This window comes from Polyodon spathula, chromosome 15, assembly GCF_017654505.1.
Source record: "Polyodon spathula isolate WHYD16114869_AA chromosome 15, ASM1765450v1, whole genome shotgun sequence".
Lineage (NCBI taxonomy): Eukaryota > Metazoa > Chordata > Actinopteri > Acipenseriformes > Polyodontidae > Polyodon > Polyodon spathula.
The window spans coordinates 24,227,982-24,251,106 of record NC_054548.1 but is presented as its reverse complement, the minus strand read 5'-3'; the positions used below and the strand labels follow the sequence as shown (position 1 = coordinate 24,251,106).

Below are 23,125 nucleotides of genomic sequence, written 5' to 3'. Positions count from 1 at the left end.
AAGTCAAATGCAGTTTAACATGGTTTACTTCTTTCTGAATCCCCAATGCAGCAAAGGCAGTGAGCTTTCCTTGCTTTACTGTTGATTGGAGGTGTTTTTTGACACCCTTCGTTAAAGAACATGCTCTTTCTCCAGGGTCAGGGTTGTGTCGCCGAGCGAAAGTGAGCAAGACAGCAAGTCCTGCAGTAGACGAGATGCTGCAGTGCTCTCACTGTGTGGTGGGAATACACAAAGGACCTGGTTCGCCTGCTAGCCAAGCAAATTTCAATGTGCAAACCAGTGGCAAACTGGCGCTCAAGGCTCTAGCAGCCTCAGAGACTGGCACAGAACCGGACCAAGGAGTTTGCTGCCACAGGCCCAGGGCTTCTTGTCAAGGAGCCATCTGGAGTATTGCCGTCAGTGCACAACGGACATCTGGGTGCTGACTATCGTTCAAACCGGCTAATCATTGCAATTCAAGCACATTCCCCTTCCCTTTTGGGGCATGACTACAACATTTGTCCTGTCTTTAGCTCCTTGTGCTTTCTCAAAGTGCATGGAAGCAATCCTGGCCCCATTGAGATTCAAAGGCATCGGAGTGCTCAAATATCTGGACAACTTGCTCATTTGTGGCCCACACTGAACTTGTCACCGATCACCTTCAAAGTTTGGGCCTTACGGTGAATCATACCAAGAGCCAGCTCACGCCTTTTCAGACAGCCTTCTATCTAGGAGTGTGCTCTACTCAAGGTCCAGGCTGTCCATTCTGTCAGACTGACACAGGCATAGAGGGGAGTTTCTCTTTCAATTTTTTAGCCCTAGCTAGTAGTCTCAATGCAAAAAGCAGTAACCATGTATAGTTCTTACTATGCTACGTGGGCAGTGAAGAGTGGGAAGTGAAACCTGCAAGCTTCTTACTACCATTAAAGATATGAAAGTATGACAACTGTACCTTCATAGATAGACTTTGGAGTGCTTGGATAATCCTAATAGTACTTCATGAGTTGCTTGTATAGTGAAGGCTAGGGTTATGTCATGTTAACCAACATTGTAAAATGTTTGGATTCTGGAATTGAAAATGACTGGGTCAGGGAGCAGGAAATGTAATGTTGCTTGATCCAAACATTGAATCAAAGTCAAGTAAAAATCATCTGTAATGAATAGAGGCTGTCAAAACGAATTGGTACCACTGTACAGTTGGTGGCGATACATTATATTAATGTTGCCGTTAGTAGGTGGAGTCCAAAGCCATCAATATGTCAGTATGCGTTTTTCAATGCAGCAGTGGAGATGTAAACATAATTCAACTGTAACCAATGACACAGACAACACATTTAAACAACACTGCACTAAAACACATCTCTTCAATCCATTACAGATTTTGATTGCCTTATTCAATAAAATTCTACTTGCTGTAGTAGACCAACACTGGCAAAATAGTATAATATGTACCACTTCTCAATTGCAGTCAGATTTATTCTAACCATACAAAATCTGGTGGAAACATAATACATTTTTTGTGGCAATTTAAGAAGAGTGAACCCAGATATATCCTGTGAGCTTTTTAACCTGCTTTAAATTCAACATTTCCTGATTCATGAGCTATCTGATGCCAGTCACAGAAGAACTCTGATCCAAAAAACACAATTTAGGTTATTATTATAAATTGTTTGATTGTACATACCGGTACATTCCAGAAATTAGGAAGCACATCCAGTATTATGTTTCCATAAGGTATTTTAAATGTATGTATGTATAAGAAATTAGACTATCCACAAATGATTTCTGTAATTTGAATATGCTGGATATTAAAATAGTAAGATTGTTGTGATTATTTTAATTAGCAGTACAAAATGAATTAATGTTTGAAAATAAAATGCTGACCTTCTTTCTGAAGGTGCAGCATGATGGATTAAAATGTTGAACTAGAAACATCTCAAAAGTCATAAAACCTGGCCCAGTGAAATCAATAAATGTAACATGCATTACCTTACGACAAAATCATCTTCCCATAACATGAATACTGAATTTGCATTATTATATATATATATATATATATATATATATATATATATATATATATATATATATATATATATATATATATATAAAACTTCTGATTGACAACAGTATCACATGACCGTGCATATAAAGGCACGGCTTGCATAATAATGAGCCACTTCACACTGAATAAATCACTATGCACCACTACATGAAGAATTCCATGACAATCTGCCATTTTATCTGTTATTAATTACAAAACCACAACCAAACATTAGTGGCATTTCACCTACTTCCTTTAATATATTTGGGGAGGAAACTCCACATAACTGGTACAACACCAAAGTTCTGAGTGAAGACAGCAGTCCATCTGAAAAAAAATAAATAAATAAAAAATAAGTGCACCAGCAAGAGTAGACACATAACAGTAGATGAGGAACAGCTAAATGAAATAGAAGAAAATAAAGATTTTAAAAAACACACAAAAAAACTACATCATGGTCTGGTTAATGTACTTAAAGAAAAAAATATGGGCATTCATTCTATGGAAATAAGTTAGAAAAAATCTCAATAACATTAAGGGAATTTTATGCCAGTGCAAGAAGTTCAACTGAGGACCAGTATTTAGTCTCCAGTTTTATAACGCTGAGCTGGACTAAATAGATACTTTAACAGTAGAAGTTTTAACATCTCTGCTGACAGAGAGTTTAAAACCATCAATAACGTATTCATGTCAGTCAGGAAAACTCTTAGAAAAGCAGGTACAGACAAAACCAGACACCACCCCCTGAATTACCAGCCTGGATTAATTAAATCAAATTTGGGACTACATTACACTGAGTGGTATATATCATGGGAACCGCACACCCCATCGTGGTTTATACCATGTATACATAATCTGTTTATCATCCCGTGATACAGTATGTGCTCTTACTCATTTATCACCATTTCTGAATTCATAGGTGTGTATAATGTTTGATACTGTTTCAGGGTGGAAATACTTGTGCACCCCAAGTGGTCATTTTTATTTTGCTAACATCTCATTAGCCGCACGTTCAAAAGACAATTGTATAATTTGACCACAAATTAGCCTCTGGTGGATTGTCCTTTCTATTAAATGTATGTTTCATGTTCCCAGTAATGGGGATAAAGATACAACAGCAGGATTAATGATTAGTTAAAATGAGTTAAATTATTGAAATGTGCAATAACAAAAACGAAACCCAGCTATTGTTTAATAAAACTATAATAACACAAACAGACACACTATCACAAAGCTAAGGAGATTTATTAAATCAAGTTTTCAGTTTATTAATTTATAGTATTTCATTCTTATTTTCTACTGTTTAATAGTCCTTTAAACTTTTGGGAAAAGGTCCCACTGTTATCTCCCAGGTGCATCAAGACATCTGAATTACCAAACAACTGCATGAGCGACATTTTTTATTAAGATATTATTTATTTGAATCCTCTATATTATTCTGAACCACTATCCTGTCCATAAAAGAACTGGCAAAGGGGCGACAGTAAAAGGAATTCATGAAAACAACTTGAGGGTGGTTTTCTAATCTTCTTTTGTTTAGTTTACAGACTGGGTTACAACATCAGGGGTACATTTGATGGATTCCTGCAGAAATTTGAATGTGTTGCTAAATAGTTTCAACAGTTTCTTGTTTCTTTATTGCCAGAGAAACAATGAATTATGTTAGTATGAGGCAAACCTGTCTGACATGGAAATTGGAGACCTTTCGCAGATTTTCTCCTGGCCTGGGTTTCTTATTCTCCCTTGTCATAATGCAGCCAATCAAGGCCCATTTCACTTCATTAATACTTGTTAAAGCTTGTGGGCCCATAACAACACACATGGCTTTATTTCTAAATCTTGTACTAATTACTTTCTTCTGTTGCATTCTCAGATGCCGAACCCAAGTACTTAATAGCTGTGCAGCCAATTCCAGCCAATGATGTGAAAAAGCAGTGCACAGGTAAAAAGACATTGCTGTACCATCTAAAGCATGCCAGAGACACTATCCTTGTGAAATGGTGATCCTCCAAACATTTGATGACAGTAACAGGGAGAAGTGTTACATGCGTGAGTCGCCACTGAATAATAAGCATTGGATGTTGACACGCTTCACAACCTCGCAGATTTAATTAACACAGGTGCTGCCAGCAGGGTACCAGCAACGGTAGTCCTAGTGTCAGATTTAACAAAGAAAACACAACAAAACAAAGCAAAAAAATTAAAGTTTGCCACACAAAGCCAGTGCTAGTCTCACTAAAAGAGACGTCCTGCTCCAGTAACCTACTACATCGTGAAAGCCTCCCCTAAACTAACCTACTGCTGTGGTTCAAAAATCTCGGCCTCCAAGCGACTCTGGGTCTTTATGACAGTCCTGGCTGGGCAGAGTCTTCACAGGCACCATCTTGTAGTTGAGGGATTCCGTAGTTATCCCATTATCCTGCGGAGCGGACGCTCTCTTCCTTGATGTAAAGAAAGCACCCATTTGTGAGCAGTCGCTTTGAGCTGTGGCACAGATGCTTTTTGAGCTGTGCACAGCCTACCCGGGGACAACCCCCAGTGAATGTGAACATCCCAATCTACTCAGCGCCGGGTCAGCCTACCTGCTCAATTGGTTGCCTAGCAACGTGTCTCCTGTGATTCGCCCCAGCTGCACATATCCGAGCAAGAACCGGTGACAGGTTCCTCCATGTCACAATGACCAAAACCAATTTAACACACATATTATCAACTTCAACAAAACAATGGGACAGATTATAAGATTTTTTTTAAAAAAATTTTTTTGAATAATGAGTCTGAGCCATAATCTCAGGTAATGCTCTAATTCAACAAAGGTATCATTGCGATTAAATGTCACAGAAAAATACTGCACATACTTTGTACTTTGTTATACTATGATTTCCCAGTGATGCTGCTTCTGGGTGGTTACCAGAGATTAACAATCACTTTTTTTAGCCAACAAGGTTGCAAGTTTGACGCCCATTGACTTATCATGTGTGCTAGTATATTCGACATTGCTCTTTTTTTTCTTTTATCAAGCGTTGATTTGAAAATTCCATCAAGCTTAACCTTGCTGCTGAATCCTTCATTTTTTGAAATCCATGTTCACACAGGTCAAGTCAATCTTCAAAAGCCACTCCATTTAGTCATTGGAAGTGTGACCCCAAGCTCAGTCTTGCTGTCCTGGGGCACATTCCTGAAAACCCCCTTCGAGGGAAACATAATGAACGACTGTCTGGAAGACGGGTAAGAAGCATGTGCAAAACGTTTAAGAGTATGGGTTCAGGTACCACACAAATATGCACCAGTTTTTATATTGGCTGCACTATACTGTGACTTATTCTCTACTAGTAAGTAATGCTATACTGTACTTAACTATACAGAAAGCACAGGACTTTTTTTTAACCCAGCCCAAACGTAAACAACACACTTTTAAATTCTTACCTCAAAGAGGTATCCAGCAATAAAACTATATTTTTCATGATATAATCCACAATCAGGAAATGTAGTATTAACAGGGAAGAGTAAGGCAATAAATCACATCAATGTTCTTGAGAAAAGGTTCTAAAGTATTACATTATATCATGAGGTAATTGGTTCCACTTGTGTAGGATTGCAAATGTCAAGTGTTCTGTCAGGATCTCTCAAGCCAAGTCTATTTAAATTGTAAAGAAACTATGGAGGGAATACAGAGATTTGTTTAACACAACCACCAGGTTTATTCTCCCTAATAGGCAGATAGAGCTGCCCAGGGCAAACGGCATGCTTCTGTTATGATCCTGGCATATCCCTGTAGGCCACACAGTTGTTGTTTTTGATTCCTGCAAATCGACTGAAAGGTTTGTGATTTAGAGTTCCGTTCCTTCACGGTTTTGGATAACTGAACGTGGAGAACAGACATGGCAGATATGTGAAGTAGCTGTTCAAGATTGAAATAGCTCATGGTTAATTTGAGCACTTTGTTTTGCTAGAGTGACCACTGGACTGAAAACCTGCAAAAATACTGGTACTGCAGTACCTGCTGCCAGTTAGTGTGATGTATTGACTCTGACTAGCGGTATGTACAATGCTGTGAGATTGCTCTTGTTATGTACAACATGTAGTGTTCCTCTGAGAGGATCACAGCCTGTGGAGAGCTGTTAAATGTGCTGTAGATGTCAGCTAGTTGGCTGTTTAGCTCTTGCTGTGTTTGTTTCAGATTTCTTCAATGCATCCGAAGCATTGTTAGCATGATGGGGTCAAAAATATTGTTACAGTACTGCACTTTATAACTTGCTCTGCACTACTCATTCATACATTTCGCATATTAACAATGTACAAAGTATTAATGAAGTATTTATAAAAGATGCTGTATGAATCGGTAACCCACCAGTAGAAATGTTAGCAAAACCCTTGCCCTGTAGTGGGGGTTGCTGTTTGTGATTCTGTATTCAAATACAGTAGCCGAGTATTTTATAGAATACATCATTATTTATGTTCCTGACAAATTACCAGTAAACACAAAGGTATTTATTACCCAATACATCTGGAGCAAGCATTATGTCCTGATTAGTCTTACATTAGATAAGCAATTCTTGTCAGATAATATCAGGATCTTGGGTCTGGAAAATAGTTGAGTAAGTTCCTGGCATAACATATACTGTAGCTAATTGACTAGCATTCCTCTTCAGTAAGAGTCCCAAGCACTCAGCAGACCTGCTTGATGGAAATCCAAAGCATAAGCAAGGGGGCAATAACTGGAATATATGGAAGAAAGTCAAAAGCAAAAAACTTCAAATCAATTTGAAATTCAGTAGTGAAGCCTGATCTACTAATTTTTCTTGGCTGAAACATTTCAGCACTAGTCAAACAGTTACTACACTAAAGAAAGCTGACATGAGCTGAGATGGGATTCTTCTAACATACTATAGCAAAATATAACACTTTTTTACCCTTTTGTTGATGCTTAGAAGAGCACAAATCTTCTTCATACTCATATTGACCAAGTTTACTTGACGCAAATATAACTTGCACATATACGTTAATATTTAGATAATTTAAAACTCAAGTTTTGTGTTTGAAATTCTGGATGAGGTATGGCTATGACCCTTTTTTTTCCCCCATAAACATACTTATTCCCAATCCCACCACTGCTTGTTTTGTTGGATTTTGATTCAGAAGTTCCCATGCATGAGGTCATTGACATTTGTTTCACATTTTGCTGTCTCTCGAGCAGTCTTTTCATGGTGTAAGATTGAACACCTGCAGTTAGTTTCCATAAATCTAAGGCAGTATGGTAAAATGTTAAAACAGCAGTCTAACTAATGCAGTCAAGCAGGTGTATCATTTCACTAGTTCTGAGAAATGTGTCTGAGGGGAATGCACAATATGGATAATGCTGAGTTTAATTTTAATATATACTACCCTCCAAAAAGTAGTGTGCAGCAGCGTTTAGTGTGAAATAGTGATCATGTTTGGAGTCTCTGTTCTTTTATTGGAATATATGTATATCTAAGCAAAAAAAAGAAATATACATAAACAATCCTGTACAGTTTAAAGATGCTTTACAATTTGCAAGTGAAAAGCTGACTGTTGGCTTTTGATTTTTTTTCAATACAGTAAAGGCATTTGCCTCACGGCTGAATTGTGAGACACACATGTCACCCTATCTACAATGTTATGCTTATAATACTTTGACGTAACATATGCAAAAAAAAATTAAACTCAGCCCAGAATGATCAAACTCTACATTGGAATAACTTTGCCTAAGTCACAGCACTGTAGTAAGGCACATTTAAATCAGGTAACTAGTTTATTATAGGCACCAGGACTTTGTTCATTACCTGTTAACAGAGTTGAGGCAATTGGTCAATTGTCTATTATTATGTATGACAAAATATGTTCTCTACAGTAAATGTACATGTCCGATATCTTGAATACATGCTGTTTTTTGTGAGGTTGCACATTGTTGCTGTGAATTGCTGCTGTTTTTTTTAATCTATTTAACTATAATTAGTATTAGTAGTATTATTATTATTATTTTAATCCAGTGGTGACGTCACATAACATCATTCCTGTAATCACAAGCATTACAATCTCTAACAGTTTAACAAGTATAATGCCTAGTGTTGGCTTTATATCTATGGAAGCCCTTTTTATCGGCAACTCTAGACTAGAGCTATAAATAGCCATGTTACACTATACAACAGAAAGTGACTAATTTGCACACAAATCCTTGGGAAAATACTGATTCATTGATTCCATTTTGGGTGGCTGTTTGTCTTATTAATCACTTGGATAATTCCCCCCCCCAAGGAATAGAAATCTGGCAAGGATCTGTAATTCTGGTTTTTGGGTATCCAAATTGTTGAGAGCATGACTCACTGCAACAGATTCTGGAAAACAAAAAAAGACAGAAGTGGCCTTGAACTAGAGCCTTTGTAAAAACCTGAAAAACACCATAAACATATCAACTTCCTCTCTGTATACATTCTTTATAACTCTGCTACTGCTCCCAAAACTGGTCAGTACCTGCAGGTAAGGAATGGAGAATCACACGGCTACATACAACACCTGTTTCTTAAACATGTTCTCATGGTCTGAGAGTAATGCTGCACCCTGCCCTATTTATCTTGTTCTTGGCACAAGCATGAAACACAGCAAGCTGTGCTCTGCAAAGTAATAGGTTTTATTGAGATTAAATACATGACATCCATCAAAGACAAAGCAGTCTTTAGCAAGCTTTTAGGATTTGGTTTCCAGCTACAGTGACAAGCTTAAAATAACAGCATTATAAAACAACACTTTTATATCCTTTCCATTAAAGCAAATCACAAAAAGTTGGCATTTAAAGGACTACTGTAGTATTGTAGTATGGATCCTGATGTTGGTAGTCATGAGGCAGTGTGGAACAACTAAACTTTAATTAATTAATAAAGGGAATCTATTTGCTTCATTTAGACACTACACAGTGCGCTACAGAGAAAAGGAAAGAAACAAGAAATGGAACTACGAGAACTGCCCAATCAGTGACACCGTTATTGATAGGCTGAAGCCCAATACCCAGTATGAATTTGGAGTGAGAGCTTCCAAGGGCAAGGAAGATGGACTGTGGAGCAAACCTATTGTTCACCAGACAAATGCCGAATGTAGGTACCAAAAATGTTTTAAAAATGTAATACGCCTACACTATTTTTTGGTAACATGGATAATCAATTAAAATAGACATGTTATGTCATATTGTACCTGCCATAGTATATCAGTAAATATTAATAAAGATATGTTAATGTTGTAATTGGCTGGTTATTTATTTCCTATTCTCCTGCTGTAGGGTAGCACATGCATGTGTCATTTGTTTTCTTGCCAAATATAATTTATTCTTGAATGTTTACATTTTTAAAAGCTCCAGACAAAATAAAAGGACAGATTGAAAACCCTGAGAACAAGATAATTATGGATCAACTCAGGAAACCTCAGGTCTGTATATGTCATGACAGCTGCAATACTCAACTCGAAGATGTGTCTTTACAAACCCGACATAATTGTGTTACTAATGGGAAGCTCTCAGTGCATTTCCAATCAAGTTAAACAGCACTATGCTGTTCCCTACTACATTGTGTTAAAATCCAGTCAGCCTCAACCTCTCTCCTGTAAAAATAAATCACACTAGTCCAATGCACTTTAGGGCAGTATAGCACCTGTTTCTTGATTCTCAGAGACATCTCGAAAAGCATTGCCTGCTGGGAAAGGGTCAAGAAAAAAGAACAGCTGCATATCACAACAATCCCCCCAGCTGTGTTATTTAATGCCAGGATACTGAAATCGGTGTTCCTTCCTCTATACAGGAGGTGGACACGTTACAATTGCACATACTTTCCTTTGAAAAACTGACAAAAAGGAGAGACTGAATGCTTATGTTTTTGGGTTCTAATTGTTCTATTACAGGTAATGGTAACGCAATAGTTTTTTTTACTAGTTTATAATGGTGTATTGATAATTCATTCATCCGTTTAACAAATTCACTTGACACAATGCAGACGTACAGGCACAGTCCTCCTTCTTGACTTTACCATTGTAAATTTGTACAGTTCAGCATGCTTTTCCAATTGATTTTAAAGGCACTTGCTATGTTTTACTGTGGTTGAGTTAACCCTGTTTTTTCATCACTATTCTTCACAACACTTTGCTATGCTTTTGCAATGGGTTACCACAGTACACTTTTATAAGACAAGTGCAGCTGCTGACTAGTTTCAGTCAGAGGCCGGATCAATGTTAATGGATTCTACAAAAACCATACTGAGTTTTACAAAAACTAGTGTTCATGAACTTTGAATATTGAGGCTTATGTATAATGATATTTGTGTTTATAGCACGATGCTCACACATCAGTAAGACTCATTTGAGTTTGGTAAGAAAGACTATCCTGTCATTTTATAGCAGCTTGAAAAGACCATTTTGGCCAGATGGTGTGTGGTTTCCTTCAGTTAAATATGAATGCATCTGAAATACCTTCTATTTTTCAGACTATTATAACAGCTAAAAGGAAAATAAGAAAAAAAAAAGACCTTTTTTTTGCATTATTTATTGATAATACATTATAGTCTAACTGTATCAATCTGTTATGTTTCAAACAATGCTTTTTAGAGCACATTGATAAGGTTCTTAAATACAGTGGCACACACTGACCCTAGACAGAACAGACGTGAATCAGGTTCTTTGTTTTTTGTTTTCGATTTTTATTTCAATAATCTTTTTCTTCTTTTCAGTTGCCAGACATTACAGGGCTGAACAACAGAAAGACAATTCATCGAACTGGGAATTCCCCTCAGCTTGGTATGGGATTATTATTATTATTATGAGTAAAACTTTCTCTCAATCCATGAGTCATAAAAACATTGGCCAGCCCATCACTGGGTTTTGTCTGTGCTGTTGTGGAAATTAGATTGAATCTACAATCTGGGAAAGACCACCTCAACAAGAATACATTGTTACCCCCTGCCTAATGTACATTTCTCTCCTCTTCCCCTCTCAACACTTTGTGTACTGCTCTCTCTCTCTCTCTTTCTGGGGTCACTGGGTCACAATACCAGGCCTTGATTCACCTCCAGCAGCCGTGGCTCACTGAACCATTTTCTCAGCACAGAGACACTATTTATTTTTTATTTTTTAACAACAAAAGAAAACTATTATGCTTCCTCATTCCCTTTCTGTTGTCTGTAACCATATTATATGACTATTGATACTTCTTATCAATTCATTTTTCCCTCAGTTTATAACAGGACAATCGACAGAGGGCCTCTTCAGCCTAAATCACCTGGACTTGTATCAAAGATATCTTTAGGCAATTGATTTTTTTTTTGTACTAATGTTTGGCTTGTGTTTTGTTTTTTTTGTAACTCCACAGAGGCCATGCTAATCTATGTAACCTCCATGCAGCTGCTGCAAGGCTGAACGTCAAAACTAGAACTTCTATAAGCAAATGACACCTATATCAAAAATAACTTGCTGCTTTTGGGTATTGAGAGATATCTGTAAGAGATTTTGGGTTTTGGTTGTTTTCATAGATATGTTCCCAATGATTTTGTAGACCACTTAAGTTGTGCTTTTTACACAAAGTGTACAGGAGAAGAGGAGTTCTGCACCACATATTTGTCTTCAAATATTCTGAATATAATTCTTCCATGAACCCTGTAATAGGCTTTACATTTTTTGTAGAATGATCTGCATACAGTCGATAGCTGTGTGATATTAGCTTTTAACCAGGGAAAACAGGTGAATGATAGCCCGTAAATTACGGCCTGGAGATTGTACTTCCATGTCAGATTCTGGCTCAGTCAAAGAAGTAAAGGCAAGTGACACTCCTTCTCAGTTGCACTGAAGAAAAAAACAAGAGCTTACATTTGTTATTAATATTGGTATTTTATTTGGGTCACTATTGTAATTAGCAATACAGTTTCTAAAAATGCTTCCAGATAAATATAGCTTTAATTTAACCTTTTGTTATTCTAAAAATATGCCAGTTTTTTTTTTTTTTATGCATTAATGAATGTGCCTGTTAAAGTTTAATTTGTGTCATTTAGGGATGGCGATTCTAATTTTCAATAAAATACAGGGTTCTAAACATTTAAAACTGCTGCACAGAAAATTGAAATAGCAGGCAGTGCTGTGTACTCTGTGCATGTTGCAATACATTTAGTAACACTTTATATTAAGGTGCTGCTTATTAATGTTTTATAAATATATAATATATGCTTAGTAACTATGTTATAGATTATTAATAAAGCATTATAGAGGATCTATAACCATGCAATAGCCATAGATTAAATTAGTTTTATAAAGGGGAATTTTTTAAGCTACCTATTGTATGTAGGGATGTTTAAAGGTAATTCTGTCTACGGCTATTGCATGGTTAAAACCATCTATAATGTGTTATTAACAGTTTACAACATAGTTATTAAGTATATATTATATATTTATAAAACATTAATAAGCAACACCTTAATATAAAGTGTTACTGTATATTTCAAGGTACTGCTTCCCTCAGCCATTTTAACCTAAATTATTCTCTGCAGTGCCAAGTGAAAAGAAACAGGACACGTTCCAGCCTCAGACGTCGAGTGAACCTGAATGGCCACAGGTTGCACTTGGTAATAAAGAAATCTAACTATACTATCATACTTTATATTTTGTGTGGCTTACATGCAGGTAGTCTACGCTGTGCTACAGGACTGTGTTGCTTTTTGGCATCCTTGTATGGAGACTGAATACATAGCTGTCACAGGCTGCTTGGTATACTGCTAGCTGGCATGTTTGAGTCTGTACAGAGTCTGGAGACCCGAAGACGGAAATGGGGATGGTAAGAGTGTTGTTGTCAGGCTGGTTTGACCAAACCCGGAACTTTTTTGCCCACAGCAAGGTTTGTGCATGGTTTATTTTCTCTTAGTGCTGTGAACAGCATCACTTGACATCATGCACTTGAGCCATTCCAAGACATTGCTTGCTCATGCTATAAAGCGCTCATCCCTACATTTCATTCTGTATGATTACTGTACATGTGTGTTTACAAATCCAGCTTTATGTTCGTCCACAGAAACTTGTTCATATCTGTAGGAGCTGCGTGTGTTAAAAACCAAAAAGGACCATTTTCTGTAGCTTTTGTTTACCTACATTTGTTTATCTAAAACCTACCAACATATCTTGTTTCTCAATCGTCCTTGAGCTTTTTGGCTAATACATGTCCATAGAGTTGCGTTACAGTACAGTTGAGTCCAGTTATACTGTACAAAATACCAATATACAGTATTTAGATGTAACCAATACACAGCTTTGTTATTTTGTGTCTGTGTGAGTGCTGGAACATTTATGCACATGAAATGTTTTTTGCACTTTGGGCACTTTTTGCAAAGATGATGTTCATCCAGGCTGCATGATCAGTGTACTGTTCTGTATACGGTATGTTTGCATATTGTCCATCTTTTGTTTTACAGCTTAAACCAAGATTGTAAATATATTCAGTGAGAATATGAAGTTGCATTTCTCTTCTTGTAAGATTTTCTTTTTTTTTTTTTTTTACTAGAAATGACTGGACCAGATAATACCACCATGGTCATACATTATGTATACTATGATGAAGTTACGACACACGTGTGGTAACCTTATGTAAGAATCATGTGTAGTGCGACATCCCTACCTTGTATAACTATAGTCAAATTCCTAGATATGTTCAGGATCTATCAATAAAAAGTTACATGACTTGTGAGGAAGCTACAGAAAATCGATATTCTTTAATAAGCTGTATGTATTATATATATCATATTAATATATATATATATTATAGATATATATATATTATATATATATATATACGATATATATTGCCTTTTATTATTATTGTCAAGTTGCATTTATCTTCTTTTATGTTCTTGCTAAAGAAATGTTTTTAGTACTTTAGTATTTTTTTTAAGTAACTGTCAATTCATGATAGATATGATCTACTGTGGGTCACTCTAGCTGAATTTTTTTCTTATCCAGGCAAAGCAAATCATTTTCAATACACCACACCCTCGTCAGCAGATGCGACTTACTCCCTACCCCATCAACGGCCAGCTGAAACTCTGACTCCCTCAGTCAACCCAATTGCTTTCCCTTCTGTTCACGGTGAAAGAAATCGGGAACCCAAACCAACTAATGCACCTCAAAGACCAAAGATTTATTTGGGTAATGGAGATGGTATAAAACATTAATACTGATATTCTCGACAAGTGGTGTAGTTTTATGTCATGCTTTATTGCTCCATTGTCGGGATAATGAGATTTGCTGATCTTGCTATGTCCCCAAAGCAAGCATACTGTACCTGTTCAGCCTGCAGTTATGGAACTTCATGTATGTTATTATTTGTGATCATCTACCAACTAAAAGAACAAAATGCAGAGCACCACACCTACCATTTGGATCATTAACTAGATCCATTGATTACACCATGTAACAATTTTTTTTTTTTTTTTGTTCCTGGGTAGTAAGTGTTATTTCCTAATTGCTTATGCCTCAAAAGTATAGAAAATGGCTATTATTCCCCACAAACTTTGCTTTTGTGACCAGGACAGTGATATTTCAAAATATCACTATTTCCAATGGGAAAACGGGCAAATGTGTGTCTTTTCGACAAAAATGACTACAAAAGATTTAGAAGTGAGTAGTTTTTCGAGATTTACGATTATACTATATTTACAGTATAATCGTAAATCTCGAAAAACTACTCACTTCTAAATCTTTTGTAGTCATTTTTGTATTACTTTAGTATAAATACATGTTAATTTGGATTCATATGTTGTTTTTTTCTGACTTTATGTGAACGAAAAGACACACATTTGCCCGTGGGCCCATTGGAAATAGTGATATTTTGAAATATCACTGTCCTGGTCACAAAAGCAAAGTTTGTGGGGAATAATAGCCATTTTCTATACTTTTGAGGCATAAGCAATTAGGAAATAACACTTACTACCCAGGAACAAAAATTGTGTTACATAGTGTTATGTATATCTTCCTCTGATGTTCTGGCAACATCTGTCACCAACAATTGTAATTTGAGCTAATCAATCAGACTTCAATATTTATTTGAAAATGTGAAATAGATCCTCCTCCTTTTGTATTAAATACTGTGTGAGAGTCTACCAAAAGGTGAAGGCTCTGAGGAAGCCTCTTACCTTTACTCTGGTAAATTGTAACAAGAACATGTACCATACCAGAATGTCCTCTTTATAGAGTACATGTAAAATCAATATTCTCCTAATCCTCAGACCTTCGTATTTCATGGCTACCTCAGGCATCTAAATCCTTTCCCTTACAGCTAACAGTGATGCACACCAAGGACACGTTCTATCCAGACCATCTAATGCAACCCAGAGACCAAAGACTTACAGGGGTAATGGTGATGTTTGTTGCTTTACCACGTTCATTGCTTGAAAACATTATTAATCATATTTTTATTGTTCAGGCTTTAGGTCATGCTCACCCGGCTCCACCCCTTTGAAGCTTTTTGAATTACAGAGCTGGTCCACTGTTCCTCTTTTGTGTCTTCTCATCTTTCTGTCCATATTGCTATCATGTGGATTTCGTACTGATTTTACAACAGTTGAAGCCAATAGTGCAAATGCCCTTTTGGGTTGTTAGTTTTGCAAGCCCTCTAAGTGTCATAAACAATAGACATTTAGCAATGAAGTGCTTAGGGTAGTTTAGAACCTGTTAACTCTTGTTACTGCTCATTTTTCTTAAGAAAATCCAGGATTTATCAAATACTTCCATGGATGGATTTAACTGTAAACTGGGGAGATGGAAATTGGCAAAAGCAAAAAAAATGTTTCACGTGATAGAATGTTGTGTAGTTTGGCTTCATCATACCTTCTGCTACTAAAGACAGCTTCTGTTCATTTTATATTCTGCCTCAGCTTCACGCTATGCTGGTCTTTCATGTGCTCTCAACCATGTGTCTTGTGTGACAAATGTTATTGAAAAGCTGAAGGGCTTGGTATCCTTATTGGACTAAACCCAGGTTTTTATTATTATTGTAAGCTTAGTGGTTTAGCACTAAAGAAGTTTCTTGTCATTTAAAGATATATTGCAGTAGTTTAGACAAACAGAGTCTATCCTGAACAAAATTTATAGGAAGACTAATGCATTTCAGTCAAGGTCATTACTGCATTTACAATTCAGTATGAGCTTCAAAAGTAGTGTCACCTATAATCATCATTAGTACTCAAGTGAACTGGACCAAGACAGTATTTCAATTTATCATCTCTGTCATAATTCATGTAAACATTTGAAAGAGATCTTTAACCCTTTAAAGATATTGCATTTGTAGTGTATGGTTGTACCATAAATTGTGCTGTAGGTTTTGAGAAAATTGTCAATCTCCTCTAGATGTAACATTTGAATTTCACATTCTTTTTCACATTTCTTTTTTTCCTGATCCATGGACTGTATAACCAATGCATCTCTTCTTCCACACCAGACCTCCACACCAGACCTTTACTGTATCTCTTGCTTAGAGAAACCCTGTCAACAGTGTACCTCCGACATCTAACTTTTTTCTTTACAGCTAATGGGGATGGACATATTCTACCAAATGGTGGAGAACGTATTTTACCCAATGGTGAAGAACATATTCTACCCAATGGTGAGAGACATATTCTACCCAATAGTGAAGGACGTATTCTACCCAATGGTGAAGGACGTATTCTACACAATGGTGAAAGACGTGTTCTACCCAATGGTGAAAGACGTGTTCTACCCAATGGTGAAGGACGTATTCTACCTAAACCCTTTAATGCAACCCAAAGACATACACATTACTGGGGTAATGGAAATGTTTCATGCTTCATCATGTACATTACTTGAAAAGCATTATCAATCCCATGTTCATTGTTCTGCACTCCTTTCAAGCTTTTCTTGATTACAGAGCTGATCCTGTGTTCTTCTGTTGATTGTCATCTTTCTATTTCTCATTGCTTCATATTGGAATAACGAAAGCCATCAGCAAATACATTCCATTCAAAGTCTTGCTAGTAAGCTGCTTAAACTGTGGACATTTGAAGTGTTGATATCTTAGTTTATCCTGGACAGATGCTCAAAGTTTTAAAACAAAAAATAGGTAGTGCATGTAGTTTTAGGTGTAGGCTTTGAGAAAATTGTCCAATTTACTTTATTTGAAAGGCACTGTCATATATACGATTTCATAGATTTGTTTTATATAATCTGATAAACTGTAGGGGTAACTAAGTTTCCTTTTGAATCAAAATGAATCGTGATACTGACCTACAGTATTATCCCTGGGATTTCATTTTACTGTAAATTATTCTATTTGTAATGTACCTATTAGCAAAACAACCAAAAACTGTTATAAATGTAACTGCTGTTTATTTGTTTTCATTTTATTGTGCTAGCATTGACGTTTCACCTAGTAAATAAAGTTTTTGTTAGTTTGTACTTTTTAGAAGTATCTACCTATTAAAATCCCAGTATAAATGTTTGGTTTGGTTTGGCCTGCCTCTCTCAGACATCCAACTTTTTAATTACAGCTAATGGTGTCGGACGTATTCCACCCTTTAATCCCAACCAAAGACCAAAGATTTACTGGGGTAAAAAATATGTTTGTTCTTCCATCACTATCTTTGCCTGACAATATTATTAATCACATTTTTTTTGTTCTGGCTTTAGGTCACGCTCCGCAGCTTTCAAGCTTGTTACATTACTGAGCTGATCCAGTGTTCCTCTTTTTGATCTTCTCTGTTTTCTATACTGCTATCATTCATCCATGCAAGTCCAGTACCGTGCATTCCCTTTCAATTTTCCATCTTGCTTTCATTCTTAGTTATTCCACATTGGAATAACTGAAGCCATCATGTAAGTACAAGTCAAAATAATAGGACTTACAAGGTACTTCAATAGATGGCTTCAATTGTTTTACTGAGAGATGTTTTGATAGCATGTTCTGTTATGCTGTGCATTCTCCTTCTAAAAGCATAACCTGGCTATTTTATTGTTCTAATTCTGCATTATACCACAGGTATATTCATGTGCTTCAACAGTGTGTCTTGTTATGGCATGCCACCTGGAGTTTTAAGCCTTGGCTACCTCACACTTTTTAATTTTTTACAGCAAATGGAGAAGGCCGTATTCTACCCAAATCCTCTAATACGACCCAAAGAGCAAAGATTTACTGGGGTAAACAAATATGTTTCTTGTTTACATCACGTTCATTGCTTGAAAACCACTATTAATGATGTTTTTACATTGTTTTTAATTTTCTGGCTTTAGATCATGCTCATACACTGTAGCTCCACCACCTGAGGCCTGTGATGGTCCACTGCTCTGCTTTTGCATCTGCTCAGCTGTTCATATTGCTGTCATGAACATTTCATAATGGAACCATTCTAGACCATTGGTGCATGCACTTTATATGTCAGTATCATTGTTATGCAACTTAAAGGCACAAGACAATGCAGTGTATATGGCACAAGATCAAAACAGCAAGATCTAACAAGCAGTCTGCTTCCAAGGATGGCTTCAGTTGTTAGATAGAGAGATTCTGGATTTATATTCTTATCCATAGCTATTAAACACTCAAAAATGCTACATTTAGAAATGCTAAAAGAAAAGTGATAGATTCAGTGACAAATGTTGAAATGTTTGTGACTGAATTTATTATGTTCCTTTTAACATTTCTAGGTTCATGTTCTTTTGGAGTTTGTCTTCATCATCCACATTGCTACTGAAATCTTCACCTGTGTTTTGCATTGTGCTTCAGCTTTATACCACAATTCCATGTGCTGTCATCAATGTGTCTTTTGATGTGCGCATACAGATGCTGGTTGAAAAAGTTGCTATTGGGATGAAATTGCGTAATAACAGTATTGTAGACTTTCTTCCCTTTTCCCTTAAGCAAACGACTGAGAAAAAAAAATATTGTTTTGATTTGTATCATTTCTCTGTTTCCAATAAGGATTTAATATCAATTTTATGTAATTTATGTTTGCTGTATACTGTAGCTATTTATAAGCATAATCAATGGTTAAGGGATTAATATTTGATATTTTGCAATACTACTGTAGAATGATTGTGTCCAAATTACTGCAGTATTAGTAATAGTAGGATAAGCATTGCAGTACTTTTTTGTGAGGCATTAGAGATCTGTGAATCTTCGACCGAGAAGATATAATAGCCATAAAAGTTAAAGCACTAAATATGCAATTTTTTATGTTTCTTCATTTGCAGTCATACTCTTGAATTTGAACAGCATTTTCAATGGATTCAATTCATGCTGTGTACATACTTTATATAAAGTACCAGCATGCTTTCAAATCTGATTTTTTTCCATTTTAATGATCCATTTTTTTCTGATGTCGGATTGTATAAATACAATGTTTTTCTCGTTTAAGACGTTGATTGCTGCTGGACCATTGCAGTAAAGGTTAACCTGTGTTTAAAAACTGGTACTGTAATTCAACTTGGAATAACATGGTCACCAATTTCTTTCTCATCCAGGTAAAGCATACCCCTTTAAAAACACCACATCCTCATCAGCTGCAGGGGTGCCACACACTTCTCCCAGAGCACTGCCAACCAGAAACATGCCTTCTTCAGCTTTCCCTTCAGCTAATGGCGAAACACTTCAGGGGCAAGCTCAGTCCAGGCCAACTAACACTTCTCAAAGAACAAAGAGTATCTGGGGTAATGGAGTCGTTTTTTGCTCAAGTTTGTTTGTGACTTCCGGCACTTTACAAAACCTTTTTCATGGTCTGTCACTTTGTTTGTGAACAGTACTTTCATTGCTTGTTTTATTCTTGAAATGCAGATCTAATCTAGAGTGGTGCTTTGTGTCTTGGCACTGGCTTTCCTTGTTGCTTTATTACATGTTCCAAATCCAGTAACATCTAGGCAAGGGTTTGATGAGAAGTGTGAGCGGGTAACAAGCCAGGTGGGCAGGGTGGCTTGGACAGCATTGATTGCAGACATTTAGCTGTGTCCTACTTCACTGCTGAAAATACACTGGTCTATGCTGATTTCAAGTCTGCCAAAACTTTGTCACACAGCTAATCCATGTGCTCACAAAGTTGTTTGTCATGCTTCAAATCACTTGCTGGTTTAAATGTTTGTGAGTTTTGCAATATCTATTTCGGCCAGTCAAATGATGCAGTAAACCATTATAAAAGCATATTTAAGTGTGGTAAAAAACATAACAAAAATATTGTAAAGCAGAAGCCAGTATGTAAAATCACAGACAACCATAGTAATGCGAGGTAAATGCATATTATAGGCATGGTGAACAGTATATTTATTGTTTAAGGTTGTTTAGTATGTTCCAGTGTTTGGTGACTGGTCAGAAGTACTGTACATGTACAGTATGCAGTTATATAACATATTTTTAGAAGAAACAAAGGAAACATGACACCTTTGTAAAAAGTAATCTAATTAGGTACCCTGCTAAAAATATGAAGTGTTTTGTGCAAACTTGGAAATAACTTGTGACAAGTATGTCAAATATGGGCTTTCAAATTTCAACAACTACAAAGTTCAGTTCAAATCCAATAAATTAGAATAAACTCTGTAAAGGGTCTTTTATAAACAAAGATAAAAAAACATAACGAGTTCTCTTACCTCATCTCAAGCAGCTGTTTATCCTGATCCCTGAGGTGGCTGTTGTTGACAGATTGAGAAAACCTGGTTTAGAGTGCTTGCAGCCCAGGTGCTATTGAACATTGTTGGTTGATGGCATTCCATTCAGAGTTCTCTGTTTGGGTTTAATTCCAGGTAATTTCAGGGTGCTTCCTTCTGGATAGTGTTGGTTCCATTGCAAATCTCAATTTAACATTAACTTTTATCAAAATAATATTGTTTTCTTTTAAAGGTTCCTGTGGTTGAGATTGCCTGTTTTCAATTTCTTTTCCATTGAGTAGTTTTTTACCCTCCCAAATAATCTAACTTGTATTTGGTCCCTTGCATAAACTCTAACCATTTCAGTTATTTTTTCCCCACAGCACATGATGAGCACCACAAGGGAATCTCACTGATTAAATCACATCATGTTCCTCAGTGGCCAAGGATTCAATTGGGTAATAGAGCTGATTATTACACTCTGTTTCACTCTTCCCTCAACTTGCTTTATAATTAATGTCATGTTCCATTTCAGCCTCAAGTCATGCTGACCTTAAAGACTTTTGCACAGCTTCCCATTAATTTGTTTTCTGTTTTGTTTGTATTTTAGATGTGTCTGTATGTGTTCTTTACTGCTTTTAAGTTAATGTTATTATAAAGAAACACACACACACACACACGCACACACATATTATAAAGAAGCAGGAACAAATACAAAAGTTTTAGGGCTGTATTAGATTGTATTGTAATAAAAAATCCTAGGTTTATTTTAGTATACAATAATATACTGTCAATAACTACAGATTAGTTATCTCTAGCATCTGTAAGACAGTACTATGTAGTTTCTTGGATGTAATTTAATAGGTTATAGATGTGACGGCTGCTGTTCTTACGACATTCTGGACAATTTTAAATGCAGCTTTAATATCTTTGTCACTGCTCTCCTTATAATTCAGGGTTACAGCTCTCTGCTAAACTGCAAATCTAAAGCATGGTATGAAAGCCAGCATTCTGTTTTAAGGAGCTGCACATATAACAATATAATTGGATTGGTCATATGAGGGACAGGTACATATTGATGGTGCGTCAAATTTTTGTCCAACCCTTTCTACGTTTGTGCATCACAGGTTTTTATAGAAAGAAAGAAATAAAAGCACCCATCGCTCCATAATTGTGTAAGTTGCAGTTTGGGAGTTTTGCAGTGAGCTATAACCTGAATCAGAGATGTAGCCCAAGATGTAAAACAGTGGTACCAGTAATCTCGATAATCAAAATGTAATATGTGATGTTGGCACTAAAGACTAAATAACATTAATCTCTCCTATTATCAGTTATTTATTTTGACCAAAGAGCTCATAGCCAAGGGAGCTATCAGGACATAAAGCTATTAGGATTGAGTGATGTTGTACAGATGTCATCCATAACTATTAAACAACGAACAGTGCTAAATTTAGAAAAACCTGCATTTCTTTTAGTATAATTTAACACCATCTGGGACACCCCGTCCCCAAAGAAAGGATTGGTGAATGGATTGGGGTTCTGTGTTCCTGAAACACACTGTGAGATTGTTGCATGAGGCTGAAATGTCATCCGCATCCAGCATGTGATGTGAAAGCCACAATCTACAGCTGGTGAGTTGGCTTTGGTTCATTTAGTTCATGCTGATCCTGTTTGTATGTTCAAACACTGCTCTGCAGACTTGTATGGGTTGTGGTTACTATCATGGTAACTGGATGATGCTTTAGATTATTCCTCCTCGTGTAGCTTATACTGTGTATGTCATTTCTGTTGTCTTGCATTCTCATATGTACACAACTGTAAATATGACAATTTTAAAGATAATTTTTCTTTGGTTTACATTTGATTTTCCATCATAAACGGTAGCACATATATTATAGTGAAAAGATTACATATAATTGAGTGTTGTCCAAGGTTAAATAAAAATAAATAAATGGGAGAGTTAAACTTGGTTAATGAATGAATTAGTCTAATTGTAAGACTTGATACGTAAAATAGTTGATCAGGGATATAAAACAATTGTACCCAAAATTGAAAGTGGAGATACTGTATTAGTACTAGTCAGCTGTCAAAAACCTGGATAAACCCTCCATAACCTTTTCACTTTAAATATTAGACACAGCGATAAGCTGAATGCAGTATGAACTTGTATATTGGTATCACACACTGCACTATCTGTGTAAGCTGTTTTATTAGGAAATAATGTGCACTGTTCAAAGTGCCATTGAGTTATAAAGGTCTCTCTGATGCCATTGCATCCCAGCACTGTATGTTTTTTTTTCTTTTAAATAACTACCTCATCTGTTGGAGAGTTATGAGTAGCACAGGGCACACCAGACGGCAGCCCATCAGATATTTTGTCCTCAACTTCTCTTACAGAAGACCCACTGTAACCAACCTGGAACCTGCCCATGCTTCATGAATTCACAGCCCATGACCCTGAAAACAGCAGCAATATCAAACATCTAACCTCATACA

The 23,125-nt window shown here is 36.4% G+C and overlaps 1 protein-coding gene across 1 annotated transcript in view; it reads left to right on the top strand.

Moving 5' to 3' along the window:
* Positions 1 to 23,125, top strand: part of LOC121328068 (target of Nesh-SH3-like) — a 61,433-nt gene that overhangs the window by 17,848 nt on the left and 20,460 nt on the right. The window contains exons 3-14 of the mRNA XM_041272546.1: positions 3,897 to 3,965; positions 5,116 to 5,248; positions 8,942 to 9,129; positions 9,384 to 9,457; positions 10,747 to 10,813; positions 12,553 to 12,627; positions 14,012 to 14,197; positions 15,327 to 15,401; positions 16,575 to 16,832; positions 17,554 to 17,613; positions 18,134 to 18,199; positions 19,520 to 19,705. Coding sequence (XP_041128480.1) covers positions 3,897 to 3,965; positions 5,116 to 5,248; positions 8,942 to 9,129; positions 9,384 to 9,457; positions 10,747 to 10,813; positions 12,553 to 12,627; positions 14,012 to 14,197; positions 15,327 to 15,401; positions 16,575 to 16,832; positions 17,554 to 17,613; positions 18,134 to 18,199; positions 19,520 to 19,705 — 1,437 coding nt within the window. The remainder of the gene's footprint in view (positions 1 to 3,896; positions 3,966 to 5,115; positions 5,249 to 8,941; positions 9,130 to 9,383; positions 9,458 to 10,746; positions 10,814 to 12,552; positions 12,628 to 14,011; positions 14,198 to 15,326; positions 15,402 to 16,574; positions 16,833 to 17,553; positions 17,614 to 18,133; positions 18,200 to 19,519; positions 19,706 to 23,125) is intronic.